At 38.9% G+C, this 23,835-nt stretch overlaps 1 protein-coding gene across 5 annotated transcripts in view; it reads left to right on the forward strand.

The window, feature by feature from the left end:
- EPB41L4A (erythrocyte membrane protein band 4.1 like 4A) overlaps positions 1-23,835 on the forward strand; it is a 255,882-nt gene that overhangs the window by 98,955 nt on the left and 133,092 nt on the right. For all 5 annotated transcript variants that reach the window (XR_009563443.1, XM_060296122.1, XM_060296120.2 and 2 more), the window contains exon 3: positions 5,281-5,385. Coding sequence is in view for 4 of the 5 variants with exons in the window: in XM_060296122.1 (XP_060152105.1) it covers positions 5,281-5,385 (105 nt within the window). In the remaining variant the exon portion in view is untranslated. The remainder of the gene's footprint in view (positions 1-5,280; positions 5,386-23,835) is intronic.

A 23,835-nucleotide genomic window follows, 5' to 3' on the forward strand; every position in this document is an offset into this window, starting at 1 on the left:
TGAAAAGACAGCTGGTGGGTAGCAATACTTGTATCAGGCAAAATATACTTTAAAAGAAAGAGTGTAACAAGCCAGAGAAGGACAGTATATAATCATCTAAGGGATCGATTCAAAAAGAAAGAAAATACAACAATTGTAAATATATATGCACCCAACATAGGTACACCTAAATACATACAGCAAATATTAACAAACATAAAGGGGGAAATTGACAATAACACATTAATAGTAGGGGACTTTCACGGCCCACTTTCAGGGAATTCCCTGTTGCTCTAGTGGTTAGGACTCCACTCTTTCACTTCAGGGGGCATGAGTTCAATCCCTGGTTAGGGAGCTAAGACCTCACATGCCACTGGGCCCAGGCAAAACGAAAACAAAAACAACACCCCACTTACATCAATGGACAGATCATCCAGACTGAAAATCAGTAAGGAAACAGTGGTTTTAAACGACACATTAGATCAGAGAGACTCAATAGGTACAGTTAGAACATTCCATCCAAAAGCAGCCGAATACATTCTTTTCAAATGAACATGGAACATTCTCCATGATAGATCACATGCTAGGATACAAAACAAGTCTCCATAAAGTTAAGAAGATTGAAATTGTATCAGACATCTTTTTCACCCTCACTGGTGTTAGACTAGAAACTAACTACAAGAAGAAAACTAAAAAACACACAAAGACCTGTAGGCTAACCAGTATGCTGCTAAACAACCAATGAGTCACTCGAAAAAATCGAAGAGAAAATTAAAAAATCTGGGGACAAATGAAAATGGAAGCATAACAATCCAAAATCTATGGGCTGCAGCAGAAGCAGTTCTAAAGGAAGTTTATAGCAGTACAAGCCTACCTCAGAAAACAAGAAAAATGTCAAGCAATCTATCCTTACACCTAAAAGAACTAGAAAAAGTACAAAGCCCAAAGTTAACAGAAGGAAAGAAATCATAGACCAGAGTAGAAATAAATGAAATAGAGACTGAAAAAACAGTAGAAAAGATCAATGAAACTAAGTGCTGGTTCTTTGTAAAGATAAACAAAATTGACAAACCTTTAGCCAGACTTATCAAGAAAAAAAGAGAGGGCCCAAATAAATGAAATCAGAGATGAAAGAGAATTTACACCTGACACCACAGAGCTACAAAGGATCCTAAGAGATTACTGTGAACAATTATACACCAATAAAATGGACAACTTAGAAGAAATGGATAAGTTCCTAGAAACATGCAATGTTTCAAGGCTGAATCAGGGAGAAATTGAAATACGAACAGACCAATCACCAGTAATGAAATTGAATCAGTAATTAAAAAAAAACGCCCAGTAAATAAAAGTCCAGTACCAGACGGCTTCACAAGTGAATACTACCAAACATTTAAATAAGAGTTAAGGGCTTGCCTGGTGGTATAGTGGTTAAGAATCTGCCTGCCAATGCAGGGGACACGGGTTCGAGCCCTGGTCTGGGAAGATCCCACATGCTGTGGAGCCACTAAGCCCCTGAGCCACAACTATGGAGCCTGTGCTCTAGAGACCGCAAGCCACAACTGCTAAGTCCTCATGCTACAACTACTGAAGCCCACGCGCCTAGAGCCTGTGATCTGCAACAAGAGAATCCACTGCAAAGAGAAGTCCATGCACAGCAACGAAGAATAGCCCCCGCTTGTCGCAGCTAGAGAAAGCACACTCACAGCAATGAAAATCCAAAGCAGCCAACAAACAAACAAACAAAAAGTTAACATGGGTCCTCAAAGTATTCCAAAAAATTTCAAAGGAAGGAATGCTTCCAAACTCATTGTTCAAGGGTAGCATCATCCTGATACAAAACCAGACAAGGACCCCACAAAAAGAATTAGAGGCCAATATCACTGATGAACATAGATGCAAAAATCATCAATAAAATATTAGCAAACCAAATTCAACAATACATTAAAAAGATCATATACCATGATCAAGAGGGATTTATCTCAAGGATGAAAGAATGGTTCAATATCAGCACATCAATTGATGTAACATACCACATTAACAGATTGAAGAATAAAAGTTATATAATGATCTCAATAGATGCAGGAAAAGCTTTTGACAAAATTCAACCTCAATTTATGATTAAAAAAAAACTCTTCACAAAGTGGTTATGTAGGAAACATATCTCAACAAAATAAAGGCCATATATGACAAAACTACAGCCAACATCATACTCAGCTGTGAAAAGCTAAAAACATTTCCTCTGAGATCAGGAACAAGACAAGGAGGCCCACTCTTGCCGCTTTATTCAACATAGTATTGGCAGTCCTTGCCACAGCAATTAGATAAGACAAAGAAATAAAAGGAATCCAGTTTGGAAAGGAAGAAATAAAACTGTCACTATCTGCAGATGACATTATACTGTATATAGAAAATCCTAAAGATGTCATCGGAAATCTATTAGAACTAATAAATGAATTCAGTAAAGTTGCAAGATACAGAATTAACATACAGAAATCTGTTGCAGTTCTATACACTAACAATGAACTATTGGAAAGGAAATTAAGAAAACAGAAAACAGTCTCACAATTATATCAAAAGAGTAAAATAGGAGTAGATCTAACCACAGAAGTAAGACTTGTACTTGGAAAACTATAAGACTTTGATGAAAGAAATTGAAGATGACACAAATAGATGAAAATATATACTGTGGGACCTCCCTGGTGGCACAGTGGTTAAGAATCCACCTGCCAATGCAGGGGACATGGGTTCGATCCCTGGTCTGGGAAGATCCCACATGCTGTGGAGCAGCTAAGCCTGTGTGCCACCACTACTGAGCCTGTGCTCTAGAGCCCATGAGCCACAACTACTGAGCCCTCATGCCACAACTACTGAAGCCTGCACACATAGAGCCCTTGCTCCGCAACAAAAGAAGCCACTGCAATGAGAAGCCTGTGCACCACAGCGAAGAATAGCCCCCACTTGCTGCAACTAGAGAAAGCCTGCATATGGCAATGGAGACCCAATGTAGCCAAAAATAAATAAATAAAATAAATTTATTTAAAAAAAAGAAGATATATACTGTACTTACATACTGAAAGAATTAATATGGTTAGAATGACCATACTCCCTGAGGCAATCTATAGATTCATCACAATCACTATCAAAATACTAGTGGAATTTTTCATAGAACTAGAACAAATAATTCTAAAATGTGTATCAAAACACAAAAGACCCCAAAGAGCCAAAGCAGTCTTGAGAAGGAAGAACAAAGCTGGAGGTATCACATTCCATGGTTTCAAGCTACACTACAGAGCTACAGTAATCAAAACAATATGGTACTGGCACAAAAACAGACATATAGATCAATGGAACAGAACAGAAAGCCTAGAATTGAACCCACACTTATATGGTCAATTAATCTATGACAAAGGAGGCAGGAAAATATACAATGGGGAAAAGACAGCTTCTTCAATAAATAGTGTTTGTAAAACTGGACAGCTACATGCAAAAGAATCAAACTGGACTACTTTCTCACATCATATACAAAAATAAACTCAAAATGGATTAAAGACGTAAATGTAAGACCTGAAACCATAAAACTCTTAGAAGAAAACAAACAGTGGGCCCTTTGACATCAGTCTTAGCTATATATTTTTTGGATCTGTCTCCTCAGGCAAGGGAAACAAAAGCAAAATAAACAAATGGGACGACATCAAACTAAAGAGCTTTTGCACAGAAAGGAAACTGTCAAAAAAGTGAAAAGACAGCTTACTGAATTGGAGAAGATATTTGCAAACAATATACTCAATAAGGGGTTAATATCCAAGGTTCACAAAAAAGTCATACAACCTAATGGTAAAAAAACAAACATCCCAATTTAAAAATGGGAAGAGGACCTGAATAGACATTTTTCCAAAGAAAGCAAACTGATGGCCAACAGATACATGAAAAGATGCTCTATATCACTAATCATCAGGAAAATGCAAATCAAAACCACAGTGAGAAACCACCTCATACTTTTCAGAATTGCTATCATCAAAAGGCAACAAATAACAAATGTTTATGAGAACATGGAGTAAAGGGAACCCTTGTACACTTTTGGTGGGAACGTAAATTGATTCAGCCACTATGGACAACAGTATGGGGGTTTCTTGAAAATTTAAATGTAGAACTGCCATATAATCCAGGAATTTCACTTCTGGGTTTACCTGAAGAAATCAAAAACACTAATTTGAAAAGATATATGCACTCCAGTGTTCATTGCATCATTATTTACAATAGCCAAGATGTAGAAGCAACCTAAGTGTTCATTGATAGATGAATGGATAAAGATGCAGTGTGTATATACACAGTAGAATACTGCTCAGCCATAAAAAAAAAAAAGAAGCCTTGCTATTTGTGACAAAATGGATGGATCTAGAGGGTATTTTACTAAGAGCAATGAGTCAGACAGGGAAAGACAAATACCTGTGGAATCTAGAAACAGAACAAACTGCTAAGACAAAATGAAGGCAGACTTGTAGATACAAAGGACAAATGGATGGTTGCCAGAAGGGAGGGGGCCAAATTGATGAAGGGATTAAGAGGTACAGACCTCCAGTTATGTAATAAATAATCATTGGGGTGTAATATACAGCACAAGGAATATGGTCAATAATATCATAGTAACCGTATGGGAAAAGATGGTTGTTAAACTTATTGTGGTGATCATTTCATAATGTATGCAAATGTCAAATCCTTATGTAGTACACTTGAAACTAACATAATATTGTATGCATACTATATTTCAATTAAAAAAATAAAACATAAAACCTTACTAAAGAAAATAAGAAAAAATTTTAAAAAGCTTTGGCTATTGTTATTTTAATTTTATATATTTTCTGCATTAGTTGTGAGAGTAATGATGTAGGTGAAAATTGCTTTTTAAAGTGAAAGAACTGTGGGATTTTTAACCAAAGTAAGTTTTTTTGATGAATTTATTAGATGCACTTCATATAAACTGTTATCTTTATTAAAATAATAATTTCATCTTAAAGATATTTTACAGTCCTGTAAGAAAAGAACCTTATATTAATTTAAAATGTACAACAATTTAAAAATTGTTTTCCAAAGCAATTCATTTAATACTGAAATCCCTTTCTTTGTAATTGAGGCAAAACTTAAAGAGGGAACTATGGGCTAATAAAATTGTTCCCATGTGAGCAAAGCTAATAAAAGATGAGAACTGTGACTGTGTCCCACTGAGAAAGACAAGGCACCTTATTAAAAAAAACACACACTGTGTTTGTTATAAAACAAAACTGTGAATTATTTTTGCAGAAGTCAACGAAAGGTTCCGTTGTCCTTGAGCACGTATTCCGTCACATAAACCTTGTGGAGATAGATTACTTTGGGCTGCGTTACTGTGACAGAAACCATCAGACGGTGAGTACAATGACTTCATATTAAATTTTTCTTGTATAAATTTCACTGTATCTCTGGCTTTTCCTGATCTTTAGGTTTTTGTAACTGAAAATGACTGAAAAACATAAACATGTTTTCCATTGCTAATTTCTTTGTATTTTTTCCACTTCTGCCAAAAGTTGTAGAGTTGTAGGATTCATAGCTTATGTGTGTGCAGATTTCTTTGTAGGTGGCTTACATAGTTTCTGTTTTTTCGCAGCCATATTATAGAGAGTACTTTCCCTTTGTGCTGTTAGGAGGACTGAATTAGCCATTTAATGTGTGTTAGGAGCCAAGTGGCTAGTCTCTTGAAGTGATAGGCATTATTGCTTTTTAAGAAAGTAAATGGTTAAAGAGTATTTAAAGAAATACAGTGTAAAAAGGTGCCGATCTAAGTTTTATAAGTTGGACGAGCAATTATAAAATAAGTAGGGGTTTTCATTCATGAGCTTCATGGAATAAGAGTGATAAAGGCAACCAAATTTTTGGTGTAGGATGTCATTTGTTCATGAGGATTTAACTGAAGAATTCCTGACTGGTTGGATGGTAGAGAGGTACTAAGAAACTTACCACATTGGTTAGTATAGATTCTATTCGGTAAGACTGAAATGCTGTCTCTCGGTGATGAACAGAGGAAAGACTTTGGAGGTGATGATTTTGAGGTACAAAAGTATATTCATTAATGTAACTTTTGGTTTAAAAGTCTAAGACAGATCTTAACCTCAGATAGACAGTCTTATTTATGCTTATAATGCTTATATGCTTACCTTAAAAATACCGTATTTGACATATCTTTTATTTTTTATACGTTCTTCCTCAGTTGTCCCAGTGTCCACTGGGTCATCTGGGTCTGGGGTCTGTTCATTGAGATGCATGATTGTCTAAGTGGGCCTTTTCTTTCCTGTTCCCAAGAACGTGCTAGGATGAGAAGAGGCAGACAAGCGGAATGCTATTGATGGCGGTAACTTGTGATTTTTCTTGAGCTTGTTCCATAACCTGTTTCGTTTCACATGAGCATTTCACATAGTAGGAATAAGAGATTGGGTGTATTGGTTAGCTTTCCATAGGAAGGAATTGCTTTCTAAAGGCGAGTGGTCATTAACACGTAATGCAAAGAAAGGGAACGGACATACTCAGAAGTTCACTGAATTCTGTTTTGTACAGGCCATAAGTCAATATAGCAGAACTGTATATCTGTACTGAGAGATTAAATTGAAGGCTATAGAAGATATCTTGCATTACATTCATATTTTTGAAATCGTATTTTTCCTAGCAGAGGGAAATTCAGTTTCCTGATCTTATCTAGTATGTCAGACCTTGCCTGGAAAGATCGACTGTCTTGCTAAAATTATATAGACCTTATCTGTCCTTTTTTTTTTTACATTCCAAAGAAAAAGATGTGAAAAGCTAGAGAATTTTAAACAATGGCTCATATCATTGCAAAAGAATTAGCAGTTGGTATTGGTAGTTTATTTAAAGTTTTCTAGGTCTTATTCAGAACAGAGTTTCTTTTCTGTTACATTTATTCCTAAGGGTTCACATTTGTGATACAGGTCTTAGGAGAAAATAAATTATACAATTAGAAGGAGAAAACTGTTAAGTCATGCTTTTTATTTGGTAAAATAAATCAGATGTGTAAATCACATGAAAAACTATTTTTTTTTTGCCTCCTGAATTTATTTCTTTCTAGTAAACTCAGATAAAATAAAGGTGATTTGTAAATGTGACTTAGTCTTTGTATGTTCAAATGTATTCTCTTATTTTCCTTTTAATTGTAGGAAGCTATGAGAATAAGTTCATGAAAGTTTACTCTGACTTTAGGTAACCATTTCTTCAAGGCCTATCATTTCTGCAGGGCTGGGAGCGTGTGTCTGGGTAGGAACACATGATTCCATTCCTGATTTTCTCCTCTTGGGTTCTGAGGCAGAAGTTGGGATCTCCCTCAGGAAGAAGTGCAGGCAGCCTTTTTAACTCTGGAAGGGCAACCTTCCCAACTGTAAGTTTCTGAGGAGATTGTTGGTAAACCTAACTTCATATTTCCCTGTTCACTCTCTATATCCCATAGTTACTTATGGTAAATAAGAATAACTGTATGTTAGAATAGCACAGGACATGGGGAAAAGTCCTTGTCCTAAAAATAGAGGAATGATTTCTGTGAATATACCTGAATTACTGTCCATTAGATGGGATTTTGTTTATTGCTTTACTCTTTCTGCACCCGAAAGTTTATTTTAATGGGGAATGCCTGTGTAACAATCTTTAGTGTAATTAAGATCTATATAGAGAAGACTTTGAGGCCCTAATGGGCACCACTTAGATCAACTCTTGAAGCAAATAAAAAGAGATAGTGGGATGAGGAGCTGGGGATAAAATGGAAGAAAGATGACAAGGAAAAAGAGATGGCTACATCAGTGAAAAGCTCTCCCTCCTTCTCCCTCCATCAGCAGTGGATCATGCCTTGGGGCCATGCCTGAACTTTGGCTGGGGGTGGGGAACTAGACTGGGCAGCCTGCAGCACTGCTAGTCAGCCTGGTGTGGTCGAAGTATAAGCATGCAGATGTAACTGAGTTAGACTGGCAGTGGCTGCAGAGCTGGCAAGGAAGGATTAGGGAAGGCTTTAGGCCCACCTCAGAGAATTAGTGTGTGTTGCGTGAGAAGATGGGCAGCTACCCTGGAGAATTAGGATGCAACATGCCTAATGAATATGTCCCTAGGACATGTGGACCCCCACATGGCAGGGAGCTTGTTGTCTGTCCTGGAGAATGGGAGTAACCAAGAGGCCTCAATCCAGGTGTATCAGCCATCACCATTGTTGTCATCAATGTATCAGGAACTGTTGAACATTTTCTTGTGTTCATTACATGCTCAGGACAACTGTAAAGTTAAATATTATTATCCTACCATCAGAGATGAAGAAACGGAATCTAAAAAGATTAAACAGTTTCTCCAAAGTCACATAACTAGCAAGTATTAAGATCAGAATTCAAACCCAGTCTTCATGTCTCCAAGACTTTTCAACCACTATAATATCCCAACTTGAATGTGTGTAAGATAAAGAGGTTTTGCATACTTTGGGCACTAAAGAACTCTCTTTTGGGCTTCCCTCGTGGCACAGTGGTTAAGAATCCACCTGCCAATGCAGGGGACATGGGTTCGAGCCCTGGTCTGGGAAGATCCCAAATGCCACGGAGTAACTAAGCCCTTGTGCCACAACTACTGAGCCTGTGAGCCACAACTACTGAAGCCTGTGCGCCTAGAGCCCATGTTGTGCAACAAGAGGAACACTGAAGTGAGAAGCCCGTGCACCGCAACGAAGAGTGGCCCCTGCTCGCCGCAACTAGAGAACGCCCGCGCACAGCAACGAAGACCCAACAGAGACAAAAATAAATAAATAAAAAGAACTCTCTATGCAATTTACATATTAATGTTTGTTGAGAAGAGTTAAATGGTAATTACCAATAAGCAAACTTCTCAGATTAACCTGTGACAAGAGAGCTCATTTAGGCCTTTGTGTGTTGCCGCATTCATGTGGTCGTTCAGCTGTTATTTAATGAATACCTAATATATGCAGGCCATGTTCTGCAGCTTTCTATGTTTTTCATGTAGTCTGAGGAATTCTGAGGAAAGGGAATTTACTGCCTGGAATATTAAATGAAAAAATACAGATTTTATGTACATTCCATGGAACCAAGTCCTGGGAAATTCATGTAGCAAACACATTGATTTAGGTGTTATATATGTGTAAAGAGTAACAGCCGGACAGAAATAAATCTTGTTAAAGCTAATGTCTCTCTAAGGTACAGCTGACTTGATCTGGAACACTCTGGGCATCATAATTTCTTAACTTCACTTCTCAGGATGGGTCTGTAAAAGAATCTCTGGAAAATAAAAACAGTTTTTTTGTGAAGACACGGTTACTGAGACTGAATTAACACAGTGCCGCCTGCATTACCTCAGGCTTTTTTTTAGAAAGTACCCTCTTAAGGATGAACCATGGGGGAGACTTCCCTGGCATTCCAGTGGTTAAGACTTTGCCTTCCAATGCAGGGGGTGCGGGTTCGATCCCTGGTTGGGGATCCCACATACCTCGCGGCCGAAAAACCAAAACATGAAACAGAAGTAATATTGTAACAAATCCAATAAAGACTTTAAAAAAAATGGTCCACATCAAAAAAACCTTAAAAAAAAAAAAGATGCACCATGGGCTTCATGTACTTGTAGTTTCTTTCCTTAAAGACAGCAATAGTGAAAGCACTTAGCCTGGGCCTAGAACCTCCGTTTTGTTCTGCTCTGGCCTGTGTCCTCAGGTTCGTTCTTAATCCAGACTGGTCTGTGCGGGGTATGTCTCTTTTATATCTGGGCCGTGGTTCAACTTACAGAAAATTTCCAGCCGTGATGGAAGGTGTCTGTGAGGCCGTCTGTCATAAGGGTTACAAGAACACACCAGCTTTGTCGAATGACCCTGCCACTTACTAGCTGTAAATATTTAAAATTCTCTTAAAGTACTGACTCTTAATCTAGAACAGAAGAACTGCTGGGAGAGTGGGCTGCGTCCAGTGTGTTCTAGGCCTGCCTATCACCAGTTGAGTGGCCGTTCATTGGGAACACCTTCCTGTTCTCCTTATGGCGTGTGGCCAGCAGCTTAGCTCGGTGTGTCTTTACTTTGAATGGGTACCAGCTCTCTCTGCTCAGTGTCCTAATCCCCAGCCTCTGTGAATATGTCACCTTATATGGCAACAGGGACTTTGCAGATGTGACTAAATTAAGGATCTTGTGATGGGGAGATTATCCAGGTGTGACCAATATAATTACATGAGTTCTTATACATGAAAGAGGAGGCAGGAGAGTCAGAGGAGACGTGACAGTTGGATGCAGAGGTCAAAGTCATGTATTTGCTGGAAGGAGGCCTTGATGCCAGGAAGGCTGGTAGCCTCTAGAAGTTGGAAAGGGCAAGGCCAGGGTTCTCCTCTGGTTCCCCCAGAAGGAGCACAGCTCTGCCCACACTTAGGTTTTTAAGCCCAGCGTCTTAGTCGGTTTGGGCTGCTTTAACAAATTACCACAGACTGGGTGGTTTAAACAAGCAACATTGATTTCTCACAGTTCTAGAGGCTGAAAGTCTGGAAGCAGGGTGCCAGCGTGGTTGGGTTCTGGTGAGGGTCCTTTTCCAGGTTGTGGACAGCTGACTTCTTGTAACTTCACATGGTAAAAGAGTTCTTACAAGAGCACTAATCCCATTCCTGCTTGACCTAAGCACCTCCCAAAGGCCCTACCTCCAAATACCATCACATTGGGATTAGGCCTTTAACATGTAAACTCCCGGCTGCGGACACAAACATTCAGTCTGTTATACCTACTGAGACCATTTTGGACTTTTGGCCTTCGGAATTGTACGATAATAAATTTCTGTTGTTTTAAGCCACCAAGTTTATGGTCATTTGTTGCAGCAGCAGAAAGAAACCAATACAGATGGTTACTGTGGGAAGCATCTTATCTTGCTTGCTCAGTGGAAACTTGAGGGCCTTCTTGTTTGGTGTCACCACATTGGGCAGAAACCTGAGATACTGTTACTTTCCTGGGTAATAATAGCATATAACCTTCTGCAGATGCTCAGGATTTCTGTGATTAGGGCTACATGTGTATCTGCAGATGTCTGTGAGTAATATTAGTTGCTGCTTCAAGATTATCTAGATTCCTTATTATGAGGGAGGGATGGTAAGATCTGTTAATGATAGGCAGAGAATTGAAATTATGATACAGGCCTATTCCCTTTAATAATTGGGTGAATTTGAAATTACTGTGAAGCTGAAAGGAACATGAGCTGCCTTTGGGTGTTCAGAAGTTATTATAAGTGAAGTGTGTGTGGTAGAACAGACAGCTGCCTTTGGAGTCTCAAGATAGGTCTGAGTCCTATGTCCGTTTCTAAGAATGGTCAAGTCACTTCATTTTTCTGAATATTGAGAATAATGCCTTCCCTGACCCAACATTCAGGATTGCTGTAGGACCAAATTAGAGACCACACATATACTATAAGGTGTTAAACATTTTGAAGGCCTTTCCTGTTGAAACTAGGATGGAGGAAAATATTGCTGGTGATACATATTTTTAAAAGGTGGACTAGAGGAAAGAAGGAAACAGTCTGGGGGAAAGAAGAGAGAAAATCAAATAAGCTTTGGACTCTGAAACAGCTTTGGAGATTTTTGAAGATTAGTTTTGTTGATATTGAAAGCAGTAATAAGAATAAATGTGATATCTCAATACTACTTCCGGTTTTAAAATCAGTGGTTATAATCACATCCCGTTTTAATGTTAGCACTTGAGGTGTCTTTACAAATTACTCCTTCAAATGCAGATTCTATCCAGGTAGAGCTTTTCTCAGAATATGGCATTCAACCTGCTGAATCTGCTGTCCTATGACTTCAGAAGTCAAAGAAGGAGGGAGACAGGTAGCATACAAATTCAGTCAGCATGTGATGTCCTCTTCCCCAGTGAACTCTTCTTTTCTTCATGAAGACAATAAAAGAAATCTGATGGAAGCCCCCTAACTCCTTAACCCTTCTCACACACTTAGTTGCTTCTTACCCATCCTTTCCTCTCCTCTCAGTGGAAGAGCCCCAGTGCCTCTCCCCTGGATTTTATCACCTCTCATTTCTTCTGCATCTTCAGCACTCTACCTCTCTGTTCCCTTTCTTCTGGCAAGGTTTGGGCATGTTTAAATCTCTCACATTTAAAACCACCCTTCCCCCACTCCCATGCGATCCTTTGTCTACTACCGTATTGACTCCCTCTGTGTCACACCTAAACTCCAGAAAGCTTTGCCTAAATTCATCACCTCCACTTCTCAAATCTAATTCATCCTTTTCAAAAAAATATTTATTTATTTAGGGTGCTCCGGGTCTTAGTTGCAGCACGCAAACTCTTAGTTGCGGCATGCATGTGGGATCTAGCTCCCCGACCAGGGATTGAACCTGGGCCCCCTGCATTGGGAGTGCAGAGTCTTACCCTCTGGACCACCAGGGAAGTCCCCATCAAATCTCATTCATTCTTAAACTTCTCACAGTTCAGCTTTGATGCCCATCGTACACTGAAATGGTCCTCAGGGTCGTCACTAGCTGCTACATCCAAGTGACACTTTCAGCCCTTATCTTCCTTTCTGTTGTTGCATTGACCCTTGTTCTTAAAATCTTCTCATTTTGCTCTTCTGACAACACGTTCTCCTTTTTTTTCTCTTTTCAAGTTTTCTTCTGGTTATTCCTATTCAGTCTTCTTTATGATCACTTTTCCTCGGCCTTTTCCTAAAAATGTTGATTTTGTCCATGGTTTTCTTATGTTCTGACTGAATATAGGCTCCCACGCTTAATGCTGCTTCTTCTGGCACTATTTTTTCTGAAGTAACTTCCTTAAAAAAAATAAAAACTAAACTGTGTATATATTTGTATCCTCCCCACCGCCCCCAGTGCTCTGAGGATTATTGAGCAAAAATGATCCCATCCATTGAGCACTAGCAGGCAGGCGCTGCCATGAGTAATGGTATTCTTCTTTGCATTACGATTTGTTGTATTTTGCAGTGTGAGTGTGAGATTTCACTTTCTGTAACTTTAACTTCTGGCAAATGCCTGTAATGACTGATAAAATGTGTGTAAGTGATCATACAAGTCCTACTGCAAAGAGAGAAATGAAATTTGTCATGTTGAATTATTACAAATTGAAACTTTTATAGCCAAGACATGGAAACAACCTAAGTGTCATCAGTGGTTGAATGGGTAAAGATGTGAGATATATGTATGTATAAATAAAGTAATGGAATGTTATTTAACCATAAAAAGAAGGAAATCCTGCCATTTTCAACAACGTAGATGGATCTTGGGAACATTAGGATAAGTGAAATAAGTGAGACAGAGAAAGGCAAAGACTGTATGATCTCACTTATATGTGGAATCTATAAAATCCACACTCATGGATGCGGATAACAGATTAGTGGTTCCAGAAGTGGGAGGTGGGGGATATGGGTGAAGGTGGTCAAAAGGTAAAATTTTCCAGTTATGAGATGAGTTCTGGGAATGTAATGTACAGCATGGTGACTATAGTTAACAATACTCTTCGTATATTTGAAACTTTCTGAGAGACTAGATATTGAAAGTTCACGTCACAAGGAAAAAAGGCTGTGTGAGGTGATGGATGTTAACTAAACTTAATTGTGGTTATCATTTCACAATATATACATATATCGAATCATTATGTTGTATGTCTTGGACTAATACAATGTTCTTTTAAACAAATTTCAATGAAGTATAGTTGATTTGCAGTGTTGTATTAATTTCTGCTGTACAGCAAATTAACTCAGTCATAAGTATATATATTCTTTTCCATTCTGGTTTAGCACAGGGTACTGAATATAGTTCCTTGTGCTACACAGTAGGACCTTGTTGTTTATTCATCCTATATATACTGGTTTGTATCTGCTAATCCCAAACTCCCAATTCTTCCCTCCCCCACCCTGCTCCGCCTTGGCAACCACAAGTCTGTTCTCTATGTCTGTGAGTCTGTTTCTGTTTTGTAGATATGTTCATTTGTGTTGTATTTTAGATTCCACATATAAGTGATATCATATGGTACTTGTCTTTCAGACTTATTTCATTTAGTATGATAATCTCTAGGTCCATCCGTGTCGCTGCAAATGGCATTTTCATTCTTTTTTATGGCTGAGTAATATTCCATTATACATATATATATATATATACACACACACATATGTGTGTATATATGTGTATGTATGTGTGTGTGTGTGTGTGTGTGTATGTATATATATATATATATATATATATATATATATATATACGCCGTATCTTCTTTATCCATTCATCTGTCGATGGGCATTTAGGTTGTTTCTATGTCGTGACTATTGTGAGTAGTGCTGCTATGAACACAGGGGTGCATGTATCTTTTTGAATTATAGTTTTGTCTGGGTATATGCCCAGGAATGGGACTACTGGATCATATGGCAACTCTATTTTTAGTTTTTTGAGGAACCTCCATACTATCTTCCATAGTGGCTACGCCAGTTTACAGTCCCACCAACAGTATAGGAGGGTTCCCTTTTCTCCATATCCTCTCCAGCATTTGTTATTTGTAGACTTTTTAATGATGGCCATTCTGACTGGTATGAGGTGGTACCTCATTGTAGTTTTGATTTGCATTTCTCTAATAGTTAGCAATGATGAGCATCTTTTCATATGCCTATTGGCCATCTGTATATCTTCTTTGGAGAAATGTCTATTTAGACCTTTTGCCCATTTTTCAGTTGGGTTGTTTTTTTTGTTGTTATTGTGTTGTATGAGCTGTTTGTATATTTTGGACATTAAGCTCTTGTCTGTCTCATCATTTGCAAATATTTTCTCCCAGTCTGTAGGTTGTCTTTTCATTTTGTTTATGGTTTCCTTTGCTGTAGAGAAGCTTGTAAGTTTGATTAGGTTCCCCTTTGTTTATTTTTGCTTTTATTTCTGTGGCCTTGGGAGACTGACCTAAGAAAACATTGGTATGATTTATGTCAGAGAATGTTTTGCCTATGTTCTCTTCTAGGAGTTTTATGGTGTCATGTCTTATGTTTAAGTCTTTAAGCCATTTTGAGTTTATTTTTATGTATTGTGTGAGGGTGTGTTCTAACTTCATTGATTTACATGCAGCTCTCCAACTTTCCCAACACCACTTGCTGAAGAGATTGTCTTTTCCCCATTGTATATTCTTGCCTCCTTTGTCGAAGATTAACTATCCATAAGTGTCTGGGTTTATTTTTGGGCTCTCTATTCTGTTCCATTGATCCATGTGTCTGTTTTTGTGCCAGTACCATACTGTTTAGATTACTGTAGCTTTGTAGTATTGTCCATAATCTGGGAGGGTTATGCCTACTGCTTTGTTATTTGTCCTAAGGATTGCTTTGGCAATTCTGGGTCTTTAATGATTCCATATAAATTTTAGGATTATTTTTTTTAGTTCTGTGAAAAATGTCTCAGGTAATTTGATAGGGATCGTATTATATCTGTAGATTGCTTTGGGTAGGATGGCCATTTTAACAATATTAATTCTTCCAATTCAGGAGCATGGGATATCTTTCCGTTTCTTTGAATCACCTTCACTTTCCTTTATTAATGTTTTGTAGTTCTCAGCATGTAAGTCTTTCACCTCCTTGGTGAGGTTTATTCCTAAGCATTTTATTTCATTTTTGCAGTTTTAAAAGGGATTGTTTGTTTGCATTCCCTTTCTCATATTTCATTGCTAGTGTAAAGAAATGCAACCGATTTCTGTAGGTTAATCTTGTATCTTGCTACTTTGCTTCTAGTAGTTTTTGTGTGGAGTCTTTAGGGTTTTCTATATTTAGTATCCTGTCATCTGCATATAATGACAGTTTTACCTATTCCTTACCAATTTGAATACCTTTTATTTCTTTTTCTTGTCTGATTGCTGTAGCTAGAACTTCCAATACTATGTTGAAGAGAAGTGGTGAGAGTGGGCATCCTTGTCTTGTTCCAGATTTTAGCAGGAAGGCTTTCAGCTTTTCACTGTTGAGTATTATATTGGCTGTAGGTTTTTCATAAGTAGCTTTTATTATGTTGAGATATGTTTCCTCTATACCCACTTTGGTAGGAGTTTTTATCATGAATATATGTTGAATTTTATCGAATGCTTTTTCTTTTCCTTTCTTTCTTTTTTTGGCTGCGTCGTGTGGCATGTGGGATCTTAGTTCCCCAACCAGGGATTGAACCTGTGTCCCATGCATTGGGAGTGCAGAGTCTTAACCATTGGACCACCAGAGAAGTCCCTACTTTTTCTGCATCTGTTGATATGATCATATGGTTTCTGTCTTTTATTGATGTGGTATGTAACATTGATTTGCATATGTTGAACCATCCTCGTGACCCTGGGATGAATCCAACTTGGTTGTGGTGTTATATGTCAATTATATCTCAGTAAAACTGGGGGGAAGAGCCTTTACTATCTAAGCATCTTCAGGTATCTGGTGAAGGAATAGGGCAAAGATCAAGAAGCAGAAAGATCTTCTTCAGTAGCCCTTTGACCATCATAAACAGTGCAGCAGCCTGGGAGGACTGATGACAAAACATCAAGGGTACCTGGAAAAAAAACACAAACAAACATGGCTGGAGGCTCTTCATGAGTCCAGGGGCCTGGAAGGGAATGCCAGAGGATCTTCATAGGGACCCCCAGCAGTGAAGCTTCTCATTTTCCTGCTGGTGATTATGTCACTCTTCCTACCTAATCTCATCTGCTCCATGGTTTAGATTACTATCTAAAAGCTCAGTTGACCCTCAAATTTCTATCACCAACCCAGACATTTCAAGGCATTATACTGTGTACAGACTCTCTGGATTCATACAACTCTATACTTGGGAGAGGTGTGTGGCATTGGGTGAGTCTTCTCATTTGTCCAGGCCTCAGTGTCCCCATTTATGAAGTGGGGATAATAATAGTACCAGCTTCAAAGGGTGGTGGTGAGGGGTAAAGGAGTCTATAAACACCCAGACTAGTGCTTTAAATGGTGTGGTCAGTGCAGTATAAGTGTTTGCTCTTATTCTGTACTTGGATATTCCTAAGGTTCCTCCAACACAACATATTCAAAACTGAAGTCATCATCTCTCCCTCCAGATGTGCTCTTTTTTTTTTTAATGTTCTTGACAGTAGTGATTTTCCAGAATTAAAGAAAAAAACCTATGTACCTGTATATAATTTTAGGTCGAGAATAAAAATTTTATCCTAAGTTTAAATAGATGCAAATTTTTGGTTTATCATGAGTACCAACATTGTAAAATCTGTCACATTACTCTTAAATGTATACTCTTAAATGTATACTCTTAAATGCATCTCTATATCATAGCAATTTTGGTACTCATCATCAATGTTTAAAAAGTAGACGTGAACAAGTTCTACATTAAAAGTCATTTATCTTCTTCGTATTCTACTTCATAGGATTTTCTCTTATTATATTTTTATTAATAAAATATATTTATCCATAACAATATTTTATATAGAAATTGAAAGTTTAAAAGTTTATTTCATGAGACCTTAAGGCTTTATTATTGAGCCATAAGAATAGTTATTATTACCAAGGTTTTCAACTAAAACAGCAAAATATTATGCATTTCAATAACTCTTAAACATAAAAAGTGAACATTTATTGGAAGTGCATCTCAATGAAGTAATGGGCTGCTGCTTCTCAGTTAGTTCGTGTACCCCTGAATGATTATAATATATTCCTGGAGTGAGATAGGGCTCAGCATCAGTTTTATTCCCATTTCTTGTCTTTATAAGGATGAGCACTGAGTAACCTTATCTACTAAAGGAGTTAGATTGAAAAGGAAGGAGTTTTGATAAAGGAAGATCACTTAATTCCTTGAACTCTCCTGAGTTATACGCCAAAAGAATCACATAGTGATCTGTCATCTAAAATTATTTTCAGTAATCTGTCAGGTATCTCCAAGGCTCTGTAGTCATCACCAACCCCTCTCAATCTGCTCTGAGAGCAGAGATTTCTCAGACCACTCATTGGGTTCTCCTTCAGTTCAGTTTGAAAGCAATGAAATCAAAACCGCCTGAGTGGCGAACAATTTGTTAATCATTATAGTAATTCAGTTTCAGAATTTCTGGGAGATGTATTCAAAATGCTTTACCAAGATTTATCAACACAATATTAATTTTGCTTTTTCTCTTTTACTTAGAAGCATCTGATGTAATCTACTTTGGTTTTAAAGGATTAGGAAAATTAAAAATTGTTAATTTTAATGAACATTTGCCAGTACATGATTTTTGGTAAAATGCTTTTATCTATAGTTAGGTACTTTATATTTTTATCAGAATTGTGGAGCTGTAGATTTAGTTAATCCAGTTTATGGAAAATGTCCAACATATTACTTTGGCAGAGCCAGTTACTATCAAGCCACTGAGCTAAACCAGTGTACATTCTGTCATTTGTCAATTTAAATAAAAATGTTAACACGTATTCTGTGACGAGTACTTCACTTTGGAATTTGATTTCTGAGATGGGTAGACAGATAAGGCACAGTGTTTTGTCACTTAGATGAGATAGACTTACCAGGGCTTTGATTTGTTTTATTCTGTGGGACTCTTCCTCATGAGCTAGGCATATTTTTATATATTTTGATAGTAGCTGGACAATGGAAGTTGCAAGATCATTAAACAAACTCCCTTTTGCTGCCTTGTTCTATAATATACCTGAATTCCAAACAACCCAGCCAAGGACCAACATACCATGTTTCTTTCATTTTGCTTAGTCCTCACCAGAAAGACGTGTAAGGTAGGGAAAGAGAGAAAGCCCTGTTCTTCTGGTTTAGGGTGTTTTATTTAAGGCAACTTTGCTGACACTGGTATTTAAAAATGTTTCTATCTTTCTGCTCGGGAATTTTCTACATCCTGGGGCAGAGCGCCCTAGAGTTTAAAAGGGTGAGAGGTGCCTTCCTGCTGTAAATGAGAAAAGAGGGTTGTGAAAGGAGAGGGAAGAGGGGAGAGCTGGCAGGACCTCTCATCAGGTCTGTGCTCACGTAGATCAGGTCTAGAAAGAGTATGTGTGTTAAGAGGGTAAATCCTGAGAGTTCTCATCACAAAGGAGAACCATTTGTTTCTTTTCTTCTCATTGTGTGTATATGAGAAGATGGATGTTAGCTGAACCTATTGTGGTCATCATTTCACGATATAGGTAAATTATACCATTGTGCTGAATGCCTTAAACTTACACAGTGATGCCAATTATTTCTCAATAAAAGTGTGAAGAAAAATGTATATGGAAGTTGAGAATCTGGGAATTAAGTCCCTTAAAACTATCTGTTGTCTTTGTACCCTTTAGGAAGTCCTCATGGTTGCATCCCCGAGGTGCCTGCCCCTCTGTCTGAATACCTTAGTGAATGCCTCCACTCACGCTAGGGTGTCATCCTTAACTCTACTGTCTCTCCTTCTCAGAACTAACCCGTCACCAGGTCCTGTCAGTTCTACTCCTTAATAACTAGCATGACTTGTGGGATTCATCACCCAACCCAGGGTACTTTTGAGAGTGAAAAGGGTCACTGTAACTAAGCTAGGACAGCAGTTGTCAGCAGGACTTACGGTTACCTCTTAACCTCCCAGCTCTGAATCCTGGTTGAGGTGCCTCCAGGTGGCTCAGTGGTTAAGAATCCGCCTGCCAATGCAGGGGACTCGGGTTCAAGCCCTGGTCTCGGAAGATCCCACATGCCGTGGAGCAACTAAGCCCGAGCACCACAACTACTGAGCCTGTGCTCTAGAGCCCGTGAGCCACAACTACTGAGCCTGTGCTCTAGAGCCCGTGAGCCACAACTACTGAGCCCACGAGCTGCAACTACTGAAGCCCGCGTGCCTAGAGACTGTGCTCCACAACAAGAGAAGCCACCACAATGAGAAGCCCGCACACTGCAACGAAGAGTAGCCCCCGCTCGACGCAACTAAAGAAAGCCCGTGTGCAACGAAGGCCTAATGCAGCCACAAATAAATAAATAAATTTATTTAAAAAAAAAAATCCAGCACGGGAGCCTGGATTTCTGCAAAAGCTTTCCGACTGGTCTTCCTGTCTTTGCTCTTGCTCCCTCCCATGTTTTGCCCCCTGCAGTTGCGGTTTTCTTTCAGAAAGACTACTTTAAGGATGTCTCCTCTGTGGCTTCAGATTCTTTAATGGGTCCCAAAGGGAAAATTCAGGAATTCCTTAACAAGGATTACAAGGGCCTTCAAGAAATGTGGCCCTTGGTTGCTCTAGGGCTTTTCTTGCATGGTAATTCTTCAGTCCCCCACCAATCATCCTCCCCCCAAACCCACACTGCAGGTACATGAAAGCTACACTCAACTACCTGCAGCTCCTTACCTGAACTGTAGTGTCTCCGTGATATACCTGCTGCTTCCCCGGCCTGAATACCCTCCTCGTCTTCCGCGCCTCATTTTTACCTGTTGATCCTGCTCTTCCTTACCACCTGATTGAGCAGTCTCTGATATTAGTCTCCTCCTGAAGCTTCCTCTCACCCCACAAGTGCCCTAGGCTAACCCCTGTCCACACACTGCAAGTCCCACATTGTGTTTTTCTCTTAAATAATATGCCCCACTTGATTGGAAACTCCTTGAGGGGAGGGGGGAGGGCTTATGTCCTGTTTCTCACTCTGTTACCACCTCTGCCACTGCCAACTAAGTGATCTCTCACCTAGACAAATGGCAGGCCAGAGAGAGGTCAGGCCTTGACAAGAATGCTTCTGCCTTGCCTTTCTGTGTCTGTTTGCTGCCTCCTTTCCCTGCTGTTCTTTGAATTTATTGCTTTGGTTCTCTTAAGAAAGACCTCTGCTGCTGTTTATTTTAACCAGCCTTCGGAGATATCTATATCTATATAGGTGTGTGTGTATTTATTTTTTTTTAAAGCTTTACTGAGATGTTAGGAAGTTACGTTGGAAGTATCTGGAATTGCAAGAAATTGCAGATACATGCTATCCTTAGCGTGCTGGCAGCTACGGGGTGCTGTTGAGAGTACTCTTCTCTAGTAAGAGGTAGCGTAGTGTGTGGTAGAAGGAAGTGTATGAGGATTTGAGTTCAGGTAATGACACCGGCGGCTGTATGGTTGTGGGTCCCGTGGTTTTTAAAAATTTGTTCATAATAAACTATTCTCAATAAAACAGGTTTTCGTCTTTCTCTATCGCTGTTGAACAGTTTCTATTAAGAAAGGAAGTGATGGTGCTTTTCTGGAACCGGTTTCCATTCAGAGTGGGTCTGATCTCTTCTGAGCCCAGTCATGTGCTGCATAGTGAGAATTCAGGAGCTGGCCTGCTGGAAAGAACCCCAGGAAGTGCTGAGAGAGGAGCCTGTCCATCTGCCAGCTGCTCCTGCTTTCCTCCCTGCTCTAGCCCTTAGGGAGAAGCAGAGCTTGCTCTGATTGTTTGTTGTGTGTGTTGATTTTGCCATGGTTTCAAAAATGCTTTTGAAGGACCTAGATTTGTCTAGAGTTGGCTCCATGGTGTATCTTGAACCTAACCCTCTTGTAGTTCTTTTTTTTCTCTTCCTTTTACTTCAGATGGTTGATAATAATGGGCACAAATGTGTCTTCCATGGGTCATGTATAATAAAATATTTTACCCTGCAGCTTTCATAAACTTGTCTTCCAGCTTTAGCGAGTTGAGGCACTGAATTCTATATTTCTTCATTAATGGCACCAGTGTCTTTTTCTTTTTTTGTAAACCAAAAAATAGATTAAAAGGAGAAACACTTGGACATGATAAAGGTACAAAATACTTTAAAACAAAACTATCTGGAATGGTACAAACTTCCCTGTATATACATATCCACATATATTTGCATATATAACAAAGTATGCAGGTATGCTAAGTGTTCTTGTCAATAAAACAGGTTTTCTGTGACCAGTTTCTGTGACCCATACCTGCTTAGCTGTATAAGTGCATGAGAAGAATATTGCTGATGTCCTTACCATGAAGATTTTATTAGATTTTCCTTCTACCTGGTTAACTCAGAATGAGCTATACAGGATGGAATTTCAGACAGTTGATTGGCTAATGGAAAAGCAGTGGTTTTAGAGTTAATGATTCTAGACGTTTTCCTGATTATCATAGGAAACTAGGTTTTTTTTTTTTAATCTAGTGTTTTGATACAAACCTCTGATACGTTGACCTTGATTTAACCTTATTCTGAATCTTAAGCGGAGTTTCTTCATGAATATAAAAAGAGATCTGATTGGGATGTTCCAGAAGCATACTGATAAAGTGCATTATTTTCTATATTATTTTCTCTAGAATTTCATAAAATATCAAATATATTGCATGTGCTAAAAGCTAAGATGACTAGTTTGTCCATTTTTGTGTGACCCGTTCTAGTGGGAGAGATGCTTCAGGAATTGCTCAGAGTTGGGCAGGTACTTTTTAGGGCGACAGAGGCAAGACTTACTTTCTCTTTTGGACTGTGACTTTTCAAAGTAGCTTTTTGAGTTAACGAAAGTAGGCCCTTTAAAAGCTGACGCTATATAGGAGCTTAATTTTTTCGTGCCCTGATGCTCACCACTTTTTTGGGGTTGCAGGATATTTTATAGAGAATATTCACTTAGGAAACTTCTTGTTTACAGTGTGATATCCTTCCTCTCATCAGTGCCCCTGACCTGGAACTGTGAAGAGATAAGAGCATTTGCTATTTCTCATCTCCGCTGAGTCATGGAGCGAATACTTATTGGGTAACCACTGTGTCTCAGCAACTAGGGTGCAGTGGTCGGCAAGAGACAAGGTCCCTGGCCTTAAGGAGTTTATATTCTAGGGAGAGACAGATCGTAAATATGTTTTCAAATATCATGTAGTGATGAGTGCTTTGAAAATAATATAAGATGTGCCAGAGTGACTGGGAGGCTCCTTCTGTTGAGTGGTCAGAAACAGCCTCTCTGCGATGACATTTAAACTGAGACTTGAACGGCAAGAAGGGAGGGGCATGGCAGGCAGAAGGAACAGCTTGTTCAGTGGCCTAAGGCAGAGACAATTATGAAGTGTTCGAGAACTGAAAAAAAGACCAGTGGTGCTAATAGTAGTGAGAAGGAGGGTGACAAAGTGACTGGCAGGCAGGGTCTATATTACAGAGTGCCCAGCAGCCTATGGTAGGCTGGGTATATGGGAATCTATTGAAAGTTGAAGCTAAGAAGTGATGGGACCTGATTGAGGAGCTGGATTTTGGGAGTGGGGAGTCAGGTGAAGCTTGAACAGGTGAAGCTTCATACGCCCAGTGGACATCCAGGTGGAGATGTTAGGCTAGTAGTTGGGCTTCTGAGAGGTTAGAGTCACATTTGGGAGTCCCTAGGTTTTTAGAGTCATGAGACTTTAAGGTTTTTAAGGTCATTTAGGGAGAAATAGACTATAAATGCAGAGAAGAGGGGCAGGGCTGCCATGTACGTCTTTACCCACCGTGTAATTCGGGCCTCTGGAGTTAGGCACAACTGTGTGTAGTGGTGCTGAATCGGAGCTCCAGGTCCTGTTTACTGCATAACCCCTTGGGTTGGCTTGGCTTCTCTGTGACAAATTACATGGTTACTTAAAGCCATGTTTACATTCAGTTAGTAGAACAGAGTTTAAAAACAAACTCTAGTTTAACCACCTGTGTATTATTTCAGTTACTACAGTTTCAGAGCATGGCAGATTTAAGATCATATTTCAAGATGAAAATGATTCCATAGTCTAAACCATGATGGCTCACTTATCTAGATGTTAGAAATGTGTAGGTAGCAACTTCAGTTATCAAAAATATAGACAAAACTTCTTGAAGAAGAGCTAAAGTCTCTTGAGCAGCACAAAATTGATATCTTAAAGTTCACTCACAGCATTCAGGACTTTTCTCATAGAATCTGTCATCCTTAAGACATGTTTGTTTTTATTGTTAAGA

This window comes from Globicephala melas, chromosome 3 (assembly GCF_963455315.2).
Source record: "Globicephala melas chromosome 3, mGloMel1.2, whole genome shotgun sequence".
Taxonomy (NCBI): domain Eukaryota; kingdom Metazoa; phylum Chordata; class Mammalia; order Artiodactyla; family Delphinidae; genus Globicephala; species Globicephala melas.